Here is a 23541-nt window from a genome sequence, read left to right on the forward strand (position 1 = left end):
CCACTACCATCCTAGTCAAAGTCAGCGTATCTCAAACGAGCTAATGCAAACAGCCTCCTGACCGGACTCCCGCCACTCACCCTTGCCCAATTATACAGCCTTTTCTCCAGACGGTTGCCAGTCCTCTGTTCTAAAACCCTCTGAAAGCTTCCCAGGGCACCTAGAGACATTAAAAGCCATAGCTCTTATAGCGGCCTACAGTCTATATAATCTGCCACCCACTCAATTCCATCTCGTGTCCCGTTCTAACTGTTATGGACTGAACTGTGTGTCCCCAAAATTCATGTTGAAGTCCTAACCCCCAGCACTTCAGAATATAACTGTATTTGGAGATAGGGTCTTTAAGGAGGTAATTTTGGTTAAATAAGGTCATGTGGGTGCCACAATCCAATAAGGACCAGTGTCCTTATAAGAAGAGGAGATTGGGACACAGACATACCACAGGAAGATACAGTAAGGACACAGAGAGAAGACAGCTACCTACACGCCAAGGAGAGAGGTCTCAGAAGAAACAATCCTGCCGACTCCCTGATCGTGGACATATAGCCTCCAAAAATTTGAAAAACTGAACTTCTGTTTTAAGCTAACCACCCAGCCTGCGGTACTACGTTATGGCAGCTTGAGCAAAGTAATCAATAAGAGTCTCCACCCCTCCTGAGGTCACTGGGTTCCAAACACATCGGGCACACTCTGCCGCAGGGCCACAGCTGTTCCCTTCCACTAGAACTCTCTTCTCCCATATATCCAGGTCTCGTTCCCTCGTTCCCAACTCAAACGTCACCTTGTTGAGGTCTTCCCTGACCATCCTATATGTCGTATAGCACCTCTATCCCACCACAGCCATCTTTTGCTACTCTCTTAGCCTGCTTCATTTTTCATAAAACACTTATATTTGTTAATTGCCTGTTTCCCTCCAACAAAGAAGGAAGAAATTTTTGTCTGTGGTGCTTACTGCTGAGTCCCTTGCACCCAGAATAATACCTGGTACATAGTAGGTCACCATATATTGGATGAATAAAAGAATAATGTTCCCCTAGCGTTTACCTCTTCAGAAGCAAAAGGACAGCATTTGCTGTGCTTGAATCTAAGCCAGTTGTGGGCTCATCCAGGAACAAGATGGATGGATCAGTAATAAGCTCCATTGCAATACTAGTCCTTTTTCTTTCTCCTCCAGACACACCACGGATAAACTGAGTTCCAACCTAAAACACAAGTATTATTGTGATTAACAATAAAAACCACAGCCATTATCGTTTGTTGAGCTCCCAACATGTATGTGCCAACCCTACAAGAGGCACTTTATCTCATTATCCTCATTTATTCTGAACAGCAACTAAATGACTATGTGGGCAAAGAGGTAGGTTTCTCCTTAATTTGAAGAGTAAACTGAGGCTCAGGTCAGAGCTGGTAAGTGGCTAAGCCTGGTGTGAAACCCATGCTTTTAACAGTTCTGTATGTTTCTCATCAAGCCATATATTTCATTTTAAGACAGTTAAGCCAGAACACTGAAAGATATGGCCCTGACGGAGTGAAGCCACAGACCAAAAAGGGAGCAGAAGATAGGAGTAGAAAAGCTGCTGAAAGCATCTATAATTGGTCAGTCTTTCTTACAGCCTCCTGACGCCCTCTTCCCCGCCCAAAGTCCTCAGTGCAGCTGGGCAGCTAGGAAAGCTCACTTTCTATCACACCCCATTAGCACCTCTTAAATCACCATATGGTTTACCAAACTGAGCCCTCCTGAACCCTAACCTGCTGCAGAATTCCTGACTCATTCTTTCAGACAAATTCAGAAGGTAGACTGTTCTACAGGGCAACTGGCTGGGTCTTTAAACTAGTCAGTGTCACTGTGTGGTAGGGGACCAGAAAGGTTCTGGGGGAGAAAGGAGATAGGAAATAATAATTCTTATATTAAGAGTCTTCAAAGGGATAATAAGTAAGTGCTACTCAGGCCCTTGATTGGATCTCCTAACAACTGAGCTGTAACAGACATTCTGGAGAGGACATGGGGAAATGTGAACGAATGTGGCTCCACAGAGCTGACAGTAACACCCTGTTAATTCTGTTAGTTGATAACGGTATTGTGGTAATGTAGGTAAATATCGTTTTTTTTAAGACGCATAATCAGTATTCAAGAGCGAAATGTCGTGATATTTACAACTTTCTTTAAAATACTTCAGAGAAAAGAAGCTGAAGTAATTATGGGAAAAGGTTAACAACTGGGAAAGCTAGGTAAATGTTATTAGTAATCGTGCCATTATATTAATTATTCTACAATCATATCATCACTATGTAACAGAGAAGAACAAACCTGACTCCATATTGAATCTATTCCTTTAGCTCTAAACCTTTGTGCTCTGTTGCCTGTGCTCAGTCCTGCTGGCTCTGCACCTTTTAGGAAAGAATGTTGCCTAAAGCCTGAAATATACAGGATAGCCCATTGTCAGGGCTCTGACCTTTAAAGGTGTAACGCTTTTCCATTTACATAGAGATAAAAAGTTACACGACAGAGAATAACATTTGTCTTGTTGGAGGTTTATAGGAACATTGTGACCAGATCCACACGGAGAGCTGCCAGAACAAAGGATTCCGACAGGAAGACGGCTGCAACAGCCAACCAACCAACCAACTCCCCCCCTTTTAGTATAAAAGCAGCCTGAATTCTAACTCCGGGAAGATGGTTCTTTGGGACACGAGGCCACCATCCTCTTGGTCTGCGGGCTTTCCAAATAAAGTCGCTATTCCTTGTCCCAGCAACTCATCTGTCAATTTACCGACCTGTCATGCAGCAAGCTGTTCAAGCTTGGACTCCTTAACAGCTAAGTAATCAGACAATGCTCTCTACATTTGCTACGCTTAAAGTTTCATAAAAAGTAAAAAAAGTTAAATGAAGTATTTCAATTAATTAGATAAATACATTCTAAGTCAACAACTCCCTTCAGCTTATTTTCTCTGGAAATCCACACAGGGAACTTAGGGCAATAAGTGCCTGTTGGTAGAGAACTTTTACCTAAGGGTAAAGAATGGTAAATACCTTATTGGAAAGAAAATCAAGTAATAAGCAGAGCTAACACAAAGGAAAACCCAGTCACTTACAAAAAGAATTTAGTGGAAACTGGTGGCATCTCAGAGTTATTTTTCCAAACAAAATACAACAAAATATACTTTACATTAAATAATGTCAGAAAGTATCATATGAAACAGCAGCCAGCAGTATACCCCCATTCTTTGTTAGCTCTACGTAAAGGATATCATGGGGGGAACTAAACTAGAGCCATCACAATCTGAAAAGCTCATCTTCACTGAAAGCCTCAGGTGTTTTCCCAGCAAATCTTTCATACCTGGTCATCAACTGTAAAGTTCACTCGTTCATTTCATTTCTTCTTCCTGATGCTGCATAACCCACAAAGGGAGTTACTTTTCTCTCTTGCCCACAACTTTTATCTCAAAAATCTAAAAGAGCCCAGCACGTAACAGTCTGTAAGTAAATACTGGCAGAAGAAAGGGGGAGGGGCAGTGAGGGAGGGAGGGAGGAAGGGAAGCCAAAAGTGCCAAAAGAAAGGCTCTAGAAAAACAACTTGGAGGCTACACAAATTAGAAATAAACCCTAATTTGACTGGATATAATTTTGGAAGCCAAACTGCAGCAAACTGAAACATACAGACCAGGAACCCTTGGATATTCATCATGTACCAATTCCAGAAATATACCTCTCAGAGGCAATGGAACAAAGTCCCCTGGAGGAACAGAAGAAGGACAGATAAAAGGGGAAAAGAAAACAGGAAGAAGGAAAGTTAGCGTGAAGACATGGAATGAGATGTGACAAACACTCAGGGTGGGAGAAGACCAAGGGCTGTAATCACATAGAAAGGGCCACGTGTCCTTTGCAAAGAACACTTCCACATACTGGACACCACACTGCCGCACTTCATTTCCAGGAGTCAATCGTTTTTAGTTTTTTTTACCTGGTTAACTTCCATCTTCATATTAAGTAACTAGTCACTTTACTCATGGTTACAGAAAGCAGCCCCTCTTTACTATACATATTATAGAAAACTTCTGAACAAGCTATACTATCCACACAGGTGAGTCCGATTTGCTGGCTATGACGCATTCTCCACATTACCTTGGAATCTGCCACTTTATCCAGACCTAACTCTTGAATGACCATGTTAATCCGTTCATTTTTTTCATGATTTGTCATAGTTGTTGGAAGCCGGAGAGCTGCCGAGAACTGTAAGTTTTCTCTCACTGTCAGAGTTCCCATCACGACATCATCCTTAAAGCAAAACGGCATTTTAACAAGACACAGCAGGTCCTTTCTAATACCCTCACTCTTTGGTGTATGTAACTTACCCACAACAATAACATACCCAAGGAAAGTTTTAGCTAATAATGAATTATACAGATCATAATGAACTATACTTGCAATTATACAAATTACAACTAACTCCATATAACAGCTGCAAAGCCTGATGAAATAATTTTCATTCCCTACCTGTACGCCCAAAGAGAACACAGGTAATTGTGATTATTACTAGCAAACATCGCTACACTGCTTTATACAAGGATTTGCCAAAATATTGTTCTAAGCTAGGTGAAGGAGAGAGGTGAAGGTAAAGGAAGAAAGTAACACAGTAATGTTTTTTAGAAATGATATGATAACGAGAATTGATGTCTTTGCCCTTACGAGGGTCTTATTCCGGATTCTCCCTGCCTTTTCGTTTAATACTATCCTGGATTTTACGGGAGATCATGAAAAGCTGGTGTGAAGAGAAGTTGTTTCTACGAGTATGTCCCGTAGTCAATTGGAAGCACGCTCAACTATTAGCCAAGGCACCTGCCAACATAGAAACAGAAGAAACCTAAAATGCAAATCCACAAATACTCACTTGTACCACGTAACCTGAGTTACATTTAAAATTGGCAGGTCGAGGTTGTCCGTTGATCAAAACATCTCCAGATAATCCATGTGGATCTTTCCTTGCAGCTAAGACATCTAACAACCTATAAAAAGACATATGTTATTGTTATTTTTTTCCTCCAACTCAGGCTTTACCTCTCGGCTAATCTGAATCCAAATTCTGCTCAAGTTAGAAAATTAACTGACCAAGAAGTTATATGGTTCAACTAAACATATAGATATATTTTGAATGTCACCTTCCTTTTCTTTACTATATGCTATAATAAAGCCCAAAACCATGAAAGCAAAGCACTGCTGGCTGATCCAGCACAGGCTACCCAAACTGCCCTCCAGGCTGTCTGACCTTGGGCGTTCCAAGGCAGGTAATGTACTCCTTTGTCTAAGACACAAGCCTTCACTTACGCCTTTGGCTCCATCTCCCCACTTTCAATTTTATCCCCTTCCTTTTCCTCTCCATAGCTCAACTCACAGCTGACAGCTATATGCCAATCACCTTACCATGTCCTATTAGTAAAGCTGACCTAGTAAGACCTTCCTGGTCCTCAGGACAGAACCACAAACTAGCACAACTCCACATTATCCACAGCAACTAGAACCAGACTAGACATGCAGAAAATGTTCAACAAATACCTGCTCACATAAAAGTGATCTTTAAAAGCACACTAAAACTGGAGGTGGGGAATAGATGAAAGAGGTTTAAGAGGTACAAACCTCCAGTTATAAAATAAATAAGCCATGGGGATGTAACATACAGCATAAGGAACAGGGTCAATGATATTGTAATAACTTTATATGGGGACAGATGGCTAGACTTATCATGGTGATCATTCATAACGAATGCAAATGTCAAATCACTATGTAGTACACCTGAAACTGACATAGTATTTTTGGCAACCATAATGCAATTTACTAAAAAACCACACATTAAAACTACAAAGAAAAAGCTTACTTATACTGTTATACTCACGAAGATTTGCCTCCACCTGTGGGTCCCAGAATGGCATTGAGACCAGGTTTCATGATCCCACTGTAAATACAGAAATATATCAAGTTATTGGACCACTTTACAACCAGTTCTACTAATTTAGGGTTTGCATTTAATACACTCAATGAAGGCTGATAAAATTATAGACAGGGGGAAAAAAACCCACAAATCAACTCTTAAAGGAAAAAGAAACCGAATTGTCGATTAACAAAAATCTAGCACACAAAGAATGTTAACCACAAGTCAGGACTTAGAAGAAAAATGACTTGAGTCCCTCTAAATTCCCTTCCCTTATTCTCCACACTGGTTTCCTGATGTAACAAACTCTGGTGAAGCATCTCTGCTACACTTACTCCTCTTTCACAGTGTAAAGTGCATTAACAAGTTCTGAGTGATGCCTGATGATTACTATCTTCACATCACCTGACTTGCTACCTCGTTCTACACAATTAGTAAGTCAACGGACTTCTAGAATCACCAGTAGAAGTGTTCTCACTGTACAAGTCTAGTCAGACAAAGAAACAATATATCTGAAACAGAAATTCAATGGCTGGAATAAAGCACCTCAGGGGGTTAAAAAGAAAATATCACCAATTCTTACCCCTCACAAAATTCTTAATCAAATTAGAAAAGTAAAACATACACTCTCAAGATATATCGTCTTCTTCCTTGTAATGGACTGGAAAATTCTCCGTTTAGAAGTGGTAGATGCCATTTTCTAAAGGAGACAACCTTTAAGGATATATAGACATGGTGTACACACAGCATGTTCCAAACAGACTAAGTAGATGTTTGAGGGTGGTGAAAATTCAGATAGGAAGCAGGAGGGTAGAAAAAATTCAGGCAGTGTTGACTGTGTTGAGTCTCAAGAAGAAAGCAGACACTTATCCTAACGGCAGCCAGTAGAATGACTAAGGAGGATGGAGTGGAGAAAGGAAAATTAAGGGCAAGGCCTCCGCAGTTATGTAGGCATGATGAAATACAGCCCTGAAAAGCCCTTTCAAAACCCTGGTGACTAAGTCCAATCTCTCTTTGGAACTGGTAGGTAAGTCAAAATTTATTCCACAGAGAAAATGGTACCTATTCCAAGTGGATGGTCCAAAGCCAAAGGCTATTCCATTCCCAGATCATGATTTTCACAGAAGCCAATTCTATGATCACACAATTGTTGTAAGTGATAAACTTTACAAGGTACCCCGGTGCTTCCATCCAGGAGGACCTCAGCACTTACTGACTACTGTGCTTGCACCGTCACAACTGTGAAATGGCTGTGCTAGGGTGACACGTACCTTTCACTTTGCTCATTAGCTGAAACACTGAACAAAAATAAATGAATTAGGTAAACCAGGAACAAGGTGTAAAACGGAAAAATCTCTTATTCTTTCAGTGACTTTCCCCACAGATGTACAAAGACATGCTAATGGCTGGGTGAACTTTAAAGATGCATCTATCAATAGCTCTTGATGTACCTTCTTTATCAATAGCTATCTAGTAACAGCTTCTAAAATCACGAGATACAAGCTTGTTAGTCACTAAAACTCTGTTGTCAGAAAACCTTTCCAGGTTTTAGAAGTATCTCCTCAAATCGAGACCAAGCAATCCGAAATAACTAATCCCAAACTGAATGTAAACGTTCTAAAACAAAGAATTTTACAGGTCCCCGAGTTGGGCTTACTTTGGCACTAAGCCCTAGCATTACAGAAAACAACAGCAGTGTAGAATTAAAACTGCAACAGTTCCAGTTTGGAGCAGTGGCTAATTCTCCCTTCATTCATTAAACAGTTATCCAATGTCTACTATGTATAACAAGATGACTCTTCTAGGACATGGGACTGAGCTGAGAATAAAACAAAGTCCTAGCCCTTGTGGAATTTACATTAAAGCCCAGGGATCAGCAAACTACAGCTGGTCACCTGTCTTCTGTTTTCATAAACAAAGCGTTACTGGCACAGAGCTATCCTCCTTCATTTGCGTATTGTCTCTGGCTGCTTTCACGCTACAACGACAGGGATGGGTAGCTGCAACACAGACGGATGGCCCATAAAGCTGAAGATATTTACCATCAGGCCCTTTACAGAAAAAGCAGTCGATGGTCTACAATCCCCTTGTTCCCCCACCCTACCCCCTGCCCTACTATCATCCCTCAAAACCGATTTCCCACCCTTATATACTGCTTTAGAGCATTTACAAGCAGCAAAGTCCCCCTCACGAGACTGTAAAACCCTGCCAACAAGAATTATGTCATCTTGTGTGAAGCCTCAGCCCGCAAGTATGTAGCACAGTGGCCTGCAAGGGAAGACCACTGAATACTGGACACACGAAGTGAAACCTAGCTAAAGGAGTCACATCACATGTATTACTTTTTTAGTGGATAATGGTTAATCCTTTGGTCTCGGTTTATAAAAGAGCAGTCAGTGCCATTCCCAATGCTTGGAGCATGGCCTCTCCGTACCCTACCCTACTGTGCCCTACACACACACACACACACACACACACACACACACACTCGTGCACACACACTCACACACTCGTGCACACACACACTCGTGCACACACACTCACACACACTCACACACACTCGTGCACACACACACACACTCGTGCACACACACAGTCTTCACCTTCTCTCTCCCCACACCCCTGAACCTCTGATTTAGGGTTAGGGACGTCCCCTGTGTCTCCTAACCCTTCTATCACAGTACAATGACACAGTGAGGTGCTCTAGCTGTCTGAATCCCCCATTAGACTAGAAGGTTTCTCAGGACAGAGGACACATCTGTGTCACTAGCATCTTGCACAAGGTCAAGCACCCCATAGACACTGGACATTTGTTGAATAAGTGAGTCTCCACATTTCCATAAATGACAATTACTTATAGGAAAACCAAAAGAACTGTTTTCAGTAAAAGCAAATGTTCAGAAGTAGGAAAAGTATATGGAAAATAGGTACAGTCTGACTAGAAAGAAAACTTACTTACGTTCCCTACTTGTTATTTTATGTTCAAATACGTCAATCATTTCTATTAGGCTTCCGCTTCCCTCCTTAGTGCGAAGGTGATGAAAGTGGGTAGAGGTGCAGCAATGCCAGCACCCAAGAACACAGGCTGCAAAGGGAGGGAGGAGGAGGAGAGGAAACAGGTGGAAGGGCGGGGGACTGCTTATACTGAGGAATAAGAAGACTGATTGAGCAAACCAAGGAGGATATTAAAGACAGCGAGAACCAGGTTTTTCACTTTTTGAGAAGGTGTTTTACAAACATGGAAATGTGGAAAGAACCTTGGAGTGTTAGATATAAACTGGAGGATGTGTTAATGAGAAGTCATGGGTTTTAATCTACATACACAGATACGGAAAGTTTTAGATATATGTATAAGCACCCGTGCACGTATACTGAAACATACATATAGTCCCTAGGTCTGTCCACCGAGAAAGCCTAGAAGCTGTAAGATCCTAACAGCAATAAACAGTCCAGACACCCAGATCTTGGTTTGTAAATACCATCCTCCACAAAAAGGAACATCAGCTGGTTCCAGGTCTGACGCAGGGTGAGTACACAGTGAGTCTGAAAATTCTTGCTGTGCCAACAAAATATTCAAAGAATGAGAGTATATGTCAAAAGAATGAGTTAAAACACAAAACAAAATACAGAACCTACCTTGAAAGTCTCCAACTGACCAAATCAGGAACAATAGAAGGATCAAGATGAATAATGACAGGACTTCCCTGGTGGCGCAGTGGTTAAGAATCCGCCTGCCAATGCAGGGGACACGGGTTCGAGCCCTGGTCCGGGAAGATCCCACATGCCACGGAGCAACTCAGCCCGTGCGCCACAACTACTGAGCCTGTGCTCTAGAGCCCGCGAGCTACAACTACTGAGCCCGTGTGCCTAGAGCCCGTGCTCTGCAACGAGAGAAGCCACCGCAGTGAGAAGCCCGCACACCACAACGAAGAGTAGCCCCCGCGCAGCAATGAAGACCCAACACAGCCAAAAATAAATAATTAATTAATTAAAAAAAAAAAAAAAGACAAATGAGAGCACCTTTTCCCCATCCCAGAAACTCTACTTAGTTGAAGCCAGCAGATGGGGGAAAAGATAAGAAACACTACTGCCTAAATAAGAAACGTGAGTAAGCAAGAAAAACTACCCCTGGTACCCTTTTAACTGTAAAATTTGAAAGGATTACAAGATTTGACTGAGTTTTTATGAACCTAGGAATGCATGTAAGGATGAACTCATCTGTTGCTGAAACGCACACCACTGAACCACAAAAACATTACGAAGCCTTCAGCAGATGACACTCTTACTGTTTCAAGTTACTAATTTACTAGCTTTAAAACATAAGCAAGGTAAACGTACCCTCGAGCAGCATATATTTTAAGTGTATTCAACCTGCACATACTCAAATCGTTTGTTATCTTCCACTTATCAGCATAAAATCTGAAGTGACCAGCATTTTTCTTGATTAGTATGCTCCACAAAAAAACTTGTCAGCTTTTCAGAAAGGTCAGTTGACTCTAGTCTAGGCATGTAGCAAAAGATAAAAGCTTTTCATCTACCACTCCTCTCCTTATTCTCATACTCAGGGTTTCTTTACACAAGAAAGCATCAAGGAAGCAGGCATGACAGTCTGTGTTACTGCATGGAGAAAATACTATCTAATTCTACACAGCACCTGGCTTCCAGCAACCCAATCTCAGATCCCCATTGTTTCTTCCCCACCCACATCCAAAAATTTTCTCCCCCATTTGTCATTTCCCAGCCCTCTGGAAGCAGCTGGCTGCCAGTAACAGAAAAGACCACAGTCCCATATAATGCATCCAGAAGATATGAGAAATATCTGATTCCATATAGGTTTGTAGCCATACCTGGCCAAAGGGCTCTTATAAAACCACTCCTCCAAGCTTGGAAAGCTGAAAAAAGCTGCTTCCTTTGTCTAGGAATAATTATTTCCCCTATTAAACAAAAAAATTAACAAAACACATAGGCCACGCTACCTAAGCAAACCTAGATTCACTCCCTACTCCACAGAGAGGTAGAATCCAGCTCAATTCTCTGGAAATCAGAAAAACATTAAAACCCTAAAGGCTATAATATATGACAGAGAGATACCTGGGACCCAGTAGATTCTACCTGAATGCTCATTTCTCTCCCCACTCCACTGCCCACTCCACCACCATGTGATGAATTAGTTGCTGGATGAGGAGAATAAAAATCATAGTTTTATGTTGACTTGGATTCTAAAATATAAATAGGTGTCTTAATTTGGATCCTAAATTCTCTTATCACTTTGGACTTCAACAGCATAACTTAAGCTAAGTTATAGTTGTCTTATATTTACATATACCTAACATGTGATCCAACTGTTTCACTGCTAGTTTAGCCAAATGAAACGAAAGCATGTGTCCGTATATCTGTATAGACTTGTACACCTTTATCTGCAATAAGCAAAACCTGCAAAGTTCAATGCACGTCAATGAACCTATTTAAATAAAAGTTCATGCACATACTTGACATTCTTTAGTATTTCTTTCTCAACTGTTTTCCGACAAAGTAGAAAGCCACTCTTCACTTTTACTCGATAGCAGATGTTATGAAAACTTAACACAGCTCCTCCAGTAAACGTCTTCAGGTCATTGGAGGTTGTCTCCGGGATGCAATTGGTGTTTCTTTTTGACATTGGGACAGAAACTTGGTAACTATTGGAAGACATCTGGAGTGTTTCTGCCTTTCTGTAGAGGGAAAAGCAACAGTAAGCTGACAGTCCAGGTAAATGAGACCGTAAACAGTAGTTAAGAGTACACTTAAAACAATTCGGTTTTGGTACAAACTTCCAGTTATAAAATAAGTTAAGTCCTGAGGATATAATCTGCAGCATGGTGACTCTAGCTAATAATACCGCACTGTATATTTGAAAGTTGCTAAGAGAACTTAAAAGTTCTCATCGTAAGAAGAAAAAATTTGTGACTTTGGTGTGTGATGGATATTAAGTAGACGTACTGTGGTGATCATTTCACAGTATATACAAATTTTAAGTCATTATGTTGTATGCCTGAAACTAATATAATGTTATGTGTCAATTATATCTCAATTTAAATTTTAAATAGACACCAAAAAAAATTTTAATGTAAAACGCCTCATTGGTCATTTTTATATTGATTACATGTTTAAGTAAAAATATTTTGCATATATTGGATTCAATGAAATATATTTTTAAAAATTTTAAACAAATCCATTGTAAACCTCAATGCAATAAATAGCTCCATTTCTAATAAATAGGTCACATCACAGCAATAAGAACAACCTTGAAACCTATATTAGGGAGGCAGACACAACTCTGAATACATACACTCCAATTAGGTGTCAATTAAACATCTAATAAGTAAATAGGCAGAGTATGAAAATTTCTCAAAACTCATGAAGCAGGAAAAAGATGAACAGGAGTTAGATCTGACTTGAAAAGTATATTACGATACGACTCAAGATCAGGGACAGACCACATGATCACCAACACCCCGTTTTTGTTTGAGTCTATGACACAGTTATTACAAAAAGGGGGTTGGCCAGGCAGTCAGGGATAAGAGAGATTAATTTGAATTTAAAGCTCCAGACTTGGGCAAGATGGGAATAAAGATGCAGACCTACTAGAGAATGGACTTGAGGACATGGGGAGGGGGAAAGGTAAGCTGGTGCGAAGTGAGAGAGTGGCACGGACATATATACACTACCAAATGTAAAATAGATAGCTAGTGGGAAGCAGCCGCATAGCACAGGGAGATCAGCTCGGTGCTTTGTGACCACCTAGAGGGGTGGGATAGGGAAGGTGGGAGGGAGATGCAAGAGGGAGAAGATATGGGGATATATGCATATGTATAGCTAATTCACTTTGTTATAAGGCAGAAACTAGCACACCATTGTAAAGCAATTATACTCCAATAAAGAGGTTTAAAATAAATAAATAAATAAATAAAGCTCCAGACTTCAGGCGGGGTCGCGGGCCCTCGCGGCGCGATGCTGGGCGCCCAGCGCCCGGGAGGCCTCGGGGCCGGTGGGTCAGCACCAGCTGGTGCCCGGGGGGCGCCGCCGCCTGGACCTGTTGGGCGAGCGCCGGAAACAGTGGGCCCTGTCAGGCCGGAACGCTTCACCTCTTGGTATTTCCCGCAATCGACACTTGAAGCATCTGTTGATGCAAAGCTGTCTACGCAGTGGGTCTGGCCCTGGTAATCCGCCTCATTCGTGAGTCCCGCCTGTGTCAGGCCCCGCGTTGGGCAGCCGGTTAAAATGGGGAAGAGCGGGGCTCCTAGTCCTCGGAGCTGCCCTTCTGCGGAGGCAAGACTTTCCAGCGCCAGCTGCAGTCCGCGAGCGTGGAGAACGTGTGCGCTTTAGGGATGCCTGCAGCAAGTTCAGGCTGCGGCTTTCCCACTGGTCGCGAGTGACCACAGACACGTTCGCTTAACCTCTGAAAGTGTCACCTTATCCGTAAAAAAGGAGATTGACAGTTTGTGCTCTAGGATTGTGTGATTTACATGAGAGAACCTATGCAAAGTACATGGTACACTTCTGGCATGCCGTGGATGTGCAGTAAGTGTTTGTGGTTTTTGCCTTCCTGGGCGTCATAACAAGTGCGGTCGAACCGGTACAAGAAGATGGTCCTGGGCTTCCCTGGTGGCGCAGTGGTTGAGAGCCTGCCTGCCAATGCAGGGGACGTGGGTTCGAGCCCTGGTCTGGGAAGATCCCACATGCGGTGGAGCAACTGGGCCCGTGAGCCACAACTACTGAACCTGAGCGTCTGGAGCCTGTGCTCCGCAACGGGACAGGCCGCGATAGTGAGAGGCCCGTGCACCGCGATGAAGAGTGGCCCCCGCTTGCCGCAACTAGAGAAAGCCCTCGCACAGAAACAAAGACCCAACACAGCCCCAAAAAATTAATTAATTAATTTAAAAAAAAAAAAGAAGATGGTCCTTCCTTCCCATTAGATTAGTGATTTTTATCTTTACCAAGGTGTTGAAATGCTTTTGGAAGGTATAAAATTTGCTGCCAGTTTCAGCCTATGACTTGGTTTAGCCTGTTTATTGAATCTTCCTAAAATATATATGTGGTCAGAAATCAACTCACCGTTCCTATTTTATACTTTGTGGAGTGCCTGATGCTGTGCCCTGGACCTCACTCAGTGCCGGGCAGGGTCCTGAGAACCTACTAACCTCGTTCCTGTGTCCGTGCTGTGAGACACAGCACGTATTGTCATCCCTTCATGCCTGATGAAGAAATTAGGCTGAGGAGGACAGAGAACTGGACCAGGGTCACACAGCTGATAGTGGTTACAGCTGACACCTGTTAAATGCTTTCTGTGTGCCAGGCACTGTTAAAATGTTTTTTTTAAACGTGTATCATTTAATCCTTGCCACTCTGTGTGTTAGATTTTATGGTAGTGACAGAGCTGGATTTTGAACCCGTATCATTCTATTTTTGTTTTTTCTAAAACAATTAAAAATTGAAGAAAAACTGCATTCGAAAACATTTTTAGTGTCATATATGTGGAATGTCGCGGGGAATGTGAAAGTTATACCTGTGATGACAGGTGTCACCATGATATGAAACATCAACGAAAACCAAGATTTTGTTTATGAGGAAAGTATTTGTATTGAATACCCCCAGGTCATGTTTTTAGTTATCAGTGGGAACTGTTCTTTGGGTTTCAGGGCCTGTTTGGAGTTCCTGAGCTCAGCGCCCCAGAAGGATTGCGTGTCGCCCAGGAGAAGGCCTTGAGGAAAACGGAGCAGCTGGTGGGCCGCGTGTGCTCCGTGCCGCCGGGGCCCCAGACCGTGCTCATCTTTGACGAGCTCTCAGACTCCTTGTGCAGGGTGGCCGACTTGGTAAGACGCCGGGCATGGGCCGCAGACCACCTCTCATTTTTGCAAGTTAAGCTCAGTGTATTAGGTTCAGTACTGGATTGTAAAGTTAGGAATGACTGAACTGTTTGAGAGCTCTTGGGTGTAATCTGTTACAGTGAAGCGTTCTGTTGAATGGGAAGAATGTATAGGAAAGGTCAGATTTAGTACTCATACTTTAATACGTATATTTAATAAAACAGATATGTAATATGTAATGAAAGAATGATTACTCACGTGGCAAAGATTCTTCATGTGACAAAGGTTCTTCATTTATGAAAATATCTACCAAAATTCTAATAGAACATTTAACCTGTACATTTACAATAAAATTAATCGCATAAAAAAAATTTTAAAAAAGCTCCAGACTTTACATCCCTGTTTGCTATGCTCCTTCAATCAACTAGGAAGATAAACTCCGAACTTCTTTGGAATGACAAAATCATTTCCTTAATGAGCAAACATATTTTACATTCTAAGAAGGTTTAGAATTATGTACGAAAATGATGGAGAAAATCAAACCAGTGGTTAAGCAGTTAAAGAAGTTAAAACAAAAAGTGAGCATTAAATTTATAAACGAAGTTTAAAATATTTTATTAAACAAATTTAAAAAGGCCCCTTTAAAGGATTTAGAGTAAGACCTTAAAGTGAACTTAACAGCTTGTGAAACAGGTTTGAAATGTGAAACTTCCATAAAACTAGTTTTAATTTTTAAAAATCAAAATAACCCATGAAGAACTTTCTCTCTGGCTGCGGTAGAGTAGCTGGTCCAAACCAATCATTCTCCTACGAACAACTGTGGAAGGAGACAAGATATAAGATGCAACTCTTTGAAGAATGCTCTCTGATGAGAGCAAGCAAAGCAGCCAGGACTTGAGCAGCCAAATTCTTGGAAAGAAGGGAAAATGAAGGCACCGCCAGCATTCTGTGCCCTTTCCCCTCGAGGCAAACTGCACACACATGGGGCAAAACTCAGGAAAACCAGGCAGAAAGAAGCTGCTAGAGGCCCAAAAGCTGAACAAATATTGAAGTAACCTCTCACAGTGTTAGGGAGACAAAGTGTGGGGCTGCGAGTCTACCAGTTGAAAACCTGACGTTTTTGAGATCCCAGTAGGCCTATGACCTGGAAATATGGGCAACCCAGAAATAGACCAGCTTCTTACTCAATCAAAGTGACCCACTCATACTTTGCTATAAGAAACTTAAATCACTCTGAAACTTCTTATCATCCAAATTTTCAATCAAAAATTACCAAGCATGCCAGAAAATAAGACCTAATGTTCCGAAACAAGAAAATAGAAATAGACCCACAGATGTTGCAGATTGGAGTCATCAGACATCCGTGTTAAAATAACTCAGTGATATGTCTAAGAAAATAAATGAAAAGACAGACTACCACCAAAGAATCAGAATCTGTATTTTTTTTTTAAAAATCAATAGATGAGTTTATTAGCAGTTTAGACACAGATTAGGAAAGAAGTACTGAACTGGTAGGCTGGTATGTAGAAAACATACAGATTGAAGAGTGTATGAAAATTCCATGTATCACCATGGAAAAGAAAACAAAAACAAAAAAAAACCTCCAGACTGAAAAAGTAGGCTTTTTTACTGCATAAAGGAGCTAAGAAGCATATGAGATGTGGAGAAAAAGGTCTGACATACATGTAACTGGAGACCTGGAAGAGAGAGAAAAATGGAACAGCGTCAATATTTGAAGAAATACTGGCCAAGCCTTTTCCAAAACTGATGAAGGTATCAAGCCACAGATTGAAGAAGCTCTAGGAACACCAAAGCAGGATACATACAAGAAAACCACGCCTGAGAATAGCACAGTAGAACTGCCCCCAAACCAAAATAATCTGTAATTGTTCCTGTACCCCCAAACTGCTCTACTGTTATCACACTTAAAACACTATTCAATTTTGGAAACTGCAAAAGTAGGAAACCACTTAGAGACTGGTCCCAGGAAATTAGAAGAGCTTAGTTTTAATCTGTGAACACAATGAATGGTAATAATTAGCTAAAATCCTACTCTCTTAAAGCAGTGAAAGAGAAGGCTCAAGGTGCAAGTAATCTAGAGACCTTACATCTTGACTTTATGAACTTCTTAAGCCATCCCCCATGCCTTCAAAAGCCAAACTATGCCAGTCTGATACAAGCAATTGTTTCTCCAGCCTCCATCCCCATGTGATGTTCAGCCACCGAAGATACTTTCTAACCCTCTCCCAAGGCTCATTAAGAGAATCAAATAACATACCACTTGAATGTAAATAGGTCATTGGCTCAAGACAGACATTCATACAAAATTTTTGTGAGATTTTCTGCTAATAAAAGGCACCAACTGGAACTAAAGTACCCAAGAAGGGTTATCCAGGCCCATCCATCTATCCATCCATCCAAGATAGAGGGCTAAAGCTTATAAATACAATCACAGTTTTAGAAGTGTGTGCATACCGAGTTTGCCTTCACTGTGATGGGCTTAAGTTTGTGATTCACACTGCTAGGAGGTGCTGGATTCCTCATTAGGATTCTAATAATCTTCCTCAGGAAGACAACAGGGTCTTAGTTATTCATGTGTCACAAATCAAGAGATTAGCAGGCATAACTAAGGTACACCATTCAGCTGAAGCACTTATACCAAAAAACAAACTTATTTCTAACACCAAGATGGAACAATATATTACTCTAAGATGAAACAAAAAACTTACAGTAATGATTACAAAATTTTAAAAATACAATGTCTCGGGGCTTCCCTGGTGGCACAGTGGTGAAGAATCCACCTGCCAACGCAGGGGACACAGTTCGAGCCCTGCTCTGGGAAGATCCCACATGCCGTGGAGCAACTAAGCCCGTGTGCCGCAACTACTGAGCCCGCACGCCATAACTACTGAAGCCCATGCGCCTAGAGCCCGTGCTCCGCAACAAGAGAAGCCACCACAATGAGAAGCCCGCGCACCGCAACGAAGAGTAGCCCCTGCTCGTCGCAACTAGAGAAAGCCTGCGCACAGCAACTAAGACCCAACGCAGCCGAAAATAAAAAAAGAAATAAAAATACAATGTCTCAGCACCATATTAACCTCAAAGTACTCAATCTCCAGTTAATACAGTATCCTGGGTTTACATGAGTCACGAAAAGTAACTGCCTCCAAGTAAACATTAATTTTTCCCTACGGATTAGCATGACCACATCTAGATTTCCCTGTAACAAAAATCAACTTCCTACCTTGTTGCTGCTTCCATGCTTCCAGAGCACCTGCTAGATCACTTTCTGAGTCCTAGACCCACTGCAAAGACTTTAACTCCTTAGATAAAAGAAGCAACCAAATGGTTTCACAACTCACACGTGAACCCAGGCTACCCTGTTAACTGGCCTGATTATCTTTTCACCAGCTGGAACAGTCCTTCCGTGCATGACCGAGAGGCTCCGAATAATGAGATTCTTTCTCCCTTTCCAGCTATCTCTTTTCTGGTGGTCTACCTATGTCATCTTTCCTCTCTTCTTGTTGCCTTCTAACTAGTGAGGCCGCATTTTTACTTTTTTGAAAAGTCTGAACAACCTTCTTTCATAGAGTCCAGTATATCTATTAAAAGAATGATAACCTGCATTACAAATACCACTTTTCTCTATTTCACTCTTTACCATACGCTTTATCTGACACTCTGCTATAAACAGAGTGCCTAAGACAATGGAAACTGCACACGGGTAATAAAAGTACAGAGGTCAGTTCTAAAGTTCTCAGCCAGACACCTGTCCGCAGCTGTAAATACTGCATCTGCGGGCAGAAGCCAGAGCAGCCTCAGGTCAAGAGTCCGGGCCTTCCTCTTACGTTTTTCTCCTAGAGGTAATAATAGCAAGTGGAGAGTGACACTTTGTCTCACAGCCATGGGGACATGCTACGGAAGTATACACCTCCTTCAACTATTTACCGTAATGTTACAATCCTGACAAGGAGTTAAGCTTCTCAGATCACTGTCAGGTGAATGCTATAAAACTTATGAACAGTCAGAAATAGCAACAGGATAGTTTTGAACACTGTTAGAAAGGAACTCAAAATGTGAATTGTAACTTCCATAAATTATCCCTGGCATTTAAAGAGCCCTCTATCGATCAACGGGTTTTCACACTGTCTCTGATTTGACAGTTCCACCCTGAAGCATCTGGTGTTGACACTATATTCAGGTCCACAGGCTGCTCAGGACCCTAGAGTTGGAGTCAGGTGGCTGAAGTCTTCAGGCCAAGGAAACAACCAGAGTCTGGCACTCTAGGCCTCCGCAGCATTGCAGCAGAGTGATCTGGGGAACACGGCACGAAGGATGAGGTCAGCCACACAGAGAGGAAGAGACCCCATCGTGGAAGGTCTGTAAGTCAGCGAGAAGCCACTGAGGCCTTTTAAGTAGGAAGGACTCACGATCTTAATTGTGTTTTTAAAAAACCACTCTAGGGGCTTCCCTGGTGGCGCAGTGGTTAAAAATCCACCTGCCAATGCAGGGGACACGGGTCTGGGAAGATCCCACATGCCGCGGAGCAACTAAGCCCGTGCGCCACAGCTACTGAGCCCACGTGCCACAACTACTGAAGCCCGTGCGCCGCCAACAAGAGAAGCCACCGCAATGAGAAGCCCGCGCACCGCAACAAAGAGTAGCCCCCGCTCGCCGCAACTAGAGAAAGCCGGCGCGCAGCAACGAAGACCCAAGGCAGCCAAAAATTAATTAATTAATTAATTAAATCTATAAAACAGACAAACAAAAAAGACCCCACCACTCTGGTTGCTGTGTGGCAAGTGTGGAAGCAAGGCCCGGTCAGCAGGCTCCTGCAGAAAACCAGGTGAGACATGCTTGGACAAAGGGATGGGCCTGGGTAATGACAGAGGGGACCTCAGACGTTCCAGGGCTCTGTTCCCACGCGGTAAGGTTTAGATGCCTGTGAGACATCCGAGGGAGAGACAGATCTTTGGTTAAAAACTGAGAAGCAAAAACAAGACTCTCAAACCACAAAGCCCTCTTGGGGGTCTTCGGTAGTCAATAATGTATTGCTCTGTGATTTTTGAAACATGCTACAGACCCACATTTGATTAACTGTGAACTGCTTTTCAAGAGGCATCACGGGATTTACGCTGTCATACACAACTGTAAGGTTTAGGATGTTGGCAGGTGCGGTAAGTGTCAAAATCCGTAAGAAGATCGCTGTGCTTGGCCCCCAGCCCCCTGGCCTTCTCTCCTGGAAGGACCGTGCCTCCCTGCTATCTCAGCCAGGCATGCTCCCCACCTTGGCACTGTGAATCAAGACGCTGTCTTCTCACCCACCCAACTCTCCCATCTTTTATCCATCTATCTCTCCGGCCCACTCCCTCTACTTATCAGAGGACAGCTCCCCTAGGACTCCCACAGTTCCTAAGTCAACCTTCTACTTACGCTCTGCTTTCCATTCCCTCTTGCTTACGCAAGGACACCTACCCAGTGATCTTCCACCACCCCTCACTTTTTCTCCCCTGCGTCAATTTTTCCTTCTCTACTGATTATAAAATTCTGTAATTCTTCTCCCTTCTCCCCTCTCTCCTTCTATGAAGATGGTATATAAGCCCTAAATTCTAACAGCCCCTTGGAGTCACTTTTTTTTCTTTAAAAAAAAAAAAAAAGCTCCCACAGCTCCTGTCCGTCCGTTACCCTCTCCCTCCTAGTCCCTCTTAAAACCAGTCCAATCAGGCTTCCATCCCACCTCACCCTCACACCAAAACCACTGCCAAAGTGACATATCCAATGACTTTTCTGATTAAAACGTAATTCACTGACCATAAAATTCACCCTTTGGAAGTATGGTTAATTAAGTGATTGTGAATGTATTAATGATCAATTCTTAGTCAAACCACCAGCAACACCAAAAGCTGAATATTCTCTCCTGGAAACATTTTCTTCACTTTGATTTCAGGACAAGATCAGGAAGCTCGGTTTAGGACATAAGCTTTTGAGACATTCAAGCAGAGATACAGCGGACGGTTGGATGCTGACAGGAGAGGACCTAGAGATACACAGAAGTGGTATGAAGACCCTGAAACTGGATCAGAGGGGAGTGGCTGTTGAAACACCACTGTGGCATAAAAGTTACTTTGAGCTGAAGGCATTTGAGTTCCTGAAATCCCTTATCTGCCTAGAAGCAGAGCACGCCCTCACGCAAATTAATTGTCATAAGTCCTCTCCCCGGAAGCAACCAGGGAAAATTGACTCTTACCACCTGAGACAAAAAGAAATCTGTACCACACCTAAACAGACCTGTCAAAAAATTATCTATTTCCCATCTATTCTCCTAAAGGCCCAGTTATCTTTCCTAAAAGTCATTTGTGTTCCCATAAGTGCCCTTCTCCCCCTCTCCTTCTATGAAGATGGTACTTAAGCTCAAATTCTAACCACTCCTTTGAGTTACATTTTTCTATGAACTCCCTTTCCACATGATTGAATCTAACCTGCCTTTCTCTCTCGTTAATCTGTCTTTTGTTGGTTTAATTTGCAGGCCCCCAAAAACAGAACCTAAAAGAGTAGAGGACAAGTTTTTCCTCCCCTCCTCTGCAGCTAAGAGAGGAACGCCAAGGACTGAGTCCTAAGGATATATTTACAAATAGTGGCGATTAGGAAGCACCAGCCAAGAGATACATAATTTGACAAAGTTAAAAATTACCAACTCCCTGGAATTCCCTGGCAGTCCAGTGGTTAGGACTCTGTGCTTCCACTGCAGGGGGCTCGGGTTCGAGCCCTGGTTGGGGAACTAAGATCCCGCATGCTGTGCAGTGCAGCCAAAAAAAAAATTTTACCCACTCCATTTATTCTCACAAATTACACAACAAAATCACTTATTTTATAGATGGTAATCTGGTTCTTGATGTGTAAAAATGGTATAAATAAGGCCCAAGGAAGTGATTCTCTTGTGTTCAAGATAACTGGAGGTCAGATGGAAAAGTACCTATGCTTCTTTCCACATTCTATAGTAATATGCACAGGGAAAATAAAATAGTGCTGTCCCCTGGACACATGCGGCTATTGCTACTCAGCACTTGAAATGTAGCTGGTGAATGTTTTATGTCATTTAACTTATTCACTTAAATTTAAATAGCCACAAGTGGCTAACTGTTACCATACTGGACAACACAGGTCTAGACTGTTTACTTCTTAAAAATGTATTTCCTCATTCTTGGGTTACTTGATAAACAACCAATTTCATAACCCCATAAAAGATACGTATACTTGAACACTGTGAGGTCACCCCACCCACTCTCGTATCCATCCTGCATCAAAAAAAAAGAAGACAAGAAAAAGATGCATATACTTGCTATATGCTGTTACCAAATAAATTCATTCCTGAGTTTTAAAACAGCACAAAACTGTACTATTTTTATTTCAAAAACAGGATAGTGCTATATATTTCAGGTTGAGAATAACAAATCTATGAAATGATTAAGTATACAATGGCTGAAAAAAGGCAATGCTTCAGTTATTTTAGAACTGTCTTCTGAACAACTGCTAAATTGAATTCAATCACTTTCCTCAAGCGAAAACAAATGAGGTGAACCCCTAAGGAATTAAATCTGATTCCCCAAACAGAATTCGCATTTTACCAAAACATTTTTGACCACGTTTTTGCAGGAAGGGGGACCCCTTCTTCCAGGGCCCGAGAGTGGGCTCTGCTCTAACACTCGGAAATGAATTGTCCAAAGAGACACACATGCTGACAAAGCAAAAGGCTTCATCAGAGCGGGGTGCCAGGCGGAGAGCGGCAGGGTGAGGGACCCCAGGGGAACTGCTCTGCCGCGTGGCTCGCAGTCTCGGGCTTCATGGGAGTGCGGCTAGTTCCTGGGTTGTCTCTGGCCCATCACTCTGACTCTGGGTCCTCCCTGGGGGCGCGTGCACCTCTCAGCCAAGATGGGGTCCAGCGAGGAGGCTTCCGGGAGGTTGGCAGGACGTGTGGTCTCCTCCCTCCTCCTTTTGGCCCCTCCCGGACTCTCCCAGTTAGTTTTTGGAGGCAACACCTCATTCTTTATCGGGACCTCCTGCTGTGAGACAACTCAGGCAAGCGGTTATCCTGCTTGGCCAAGGCCGGTGGTTTCCGTCCACAGTTCCCTAACAATAACAGAACTTTCGTAACATTTTCATGGTGAATTTCATACTGCTTTATATTCAGAATTGCAAACACCAAAGGGAGGCTAATGAAAGAAAAATAATTAATTGAAATAAACTATAACCCTGCCAGCCACCCTCCAGGGCTTTCCTCTAAGAGTCACAGAGATCTCTCTAACAGTGTATGACCAGTACTTGGATCACAGCTCACCAAACAAACTAGCACTAAAATGTTCTTCTAGCCCCAGCTCGTAGCGTAGGAACTTTCCTCTCGCGCCCTTTTGGCCTTCAGCCATCTCCCAAATTATAAGTAAAAGAATGATATTTTAAAGTATCTCCTTTAGACTTTACTGCAAACCTGCCACTTCGGAAAGCCACACTTGCATTTGCAAGCTAAAAATCTGCCCACACAGGCTGCTGTAAAAGCAGGGACCTAACATCCATTATCTTTGTATCCTTTGGAGCTCTTCATACCCTGTTCTCGATTATTCCCACTGAATGAAAGACTAAATCACAATATGTCACATCCCTGTATTAAGCAAAGTGGCTTCATAAAGATATTCTAAGCACTAACAAGAGAAAAGTCACTAAGCATCCTGTTTAGAGAAGTTAGGTTCTGGTAGCATTAGTAAACTACGTGTACAAAT

General features: G+C 42.4%; 1 protein-coding gene and 1 long non-coding RNA gene across 17 annotated transcripts in view; one reads left to right on the forward strand and one right to left on the reverse strand.

The window, feature by feature from the left end:
• LOC309660844 overlaps positions 1–23541 on the forward strand; it is a 398319-nt gene that overhangs the window by 310460 nt on the left and 64318 nt on the right. The window lies entirely within an intron of this gene.
• The window catches only part of ABCG2 (ATP binding cassette subfamily G member 2 (JR blood group)), a 156187-nt gene that overhangs the window by 29983 nt on the left and 102663 nt on the right, over positions 1–23541 (reverse strand). For all 16 annotated transcript variants that reach the window (XR_014263575.1, XR_014263576.1, XM_082461721.1 and 13 more), the window contains 5 exons: positions 11414–11635; positions 5889–5948; positions 4890–5004; positions 4124–4276; positions 1045–1202 (listed from right to left, as the gene is read on the reverse strand). Coding sequence is in view for 14 of the 16 variants with exons in the window: in XM_082461721.1 (XP_082317847.1) it covers positions 1045–1202; positions 4124–4276; positions 4890–5004; positions 5889–5948; positions 11414–11635 (708 nt within the window). In the remaining 2 variants the exon portion in view is untranslated. The remainder of the gene's footprint in view (positions 1–1044; positions 1203–4123; positions 4277–4889; positions 5005–5888; positions 5949–11413; positions 11636–23541) is intronic.

Source organism: Balaenoptera physalus, assembly GCF_965194825.1.
Source record: "Balaenoptera physalus genome assembly, chromosome: 5".
Classification (NCBI taxonomy): Eukaryota; Metazoa; Chordata; class Mammalia; order Artiodactyla; family Balaenopteridae; genus Balaenoptera; species Balaenoptera physalus.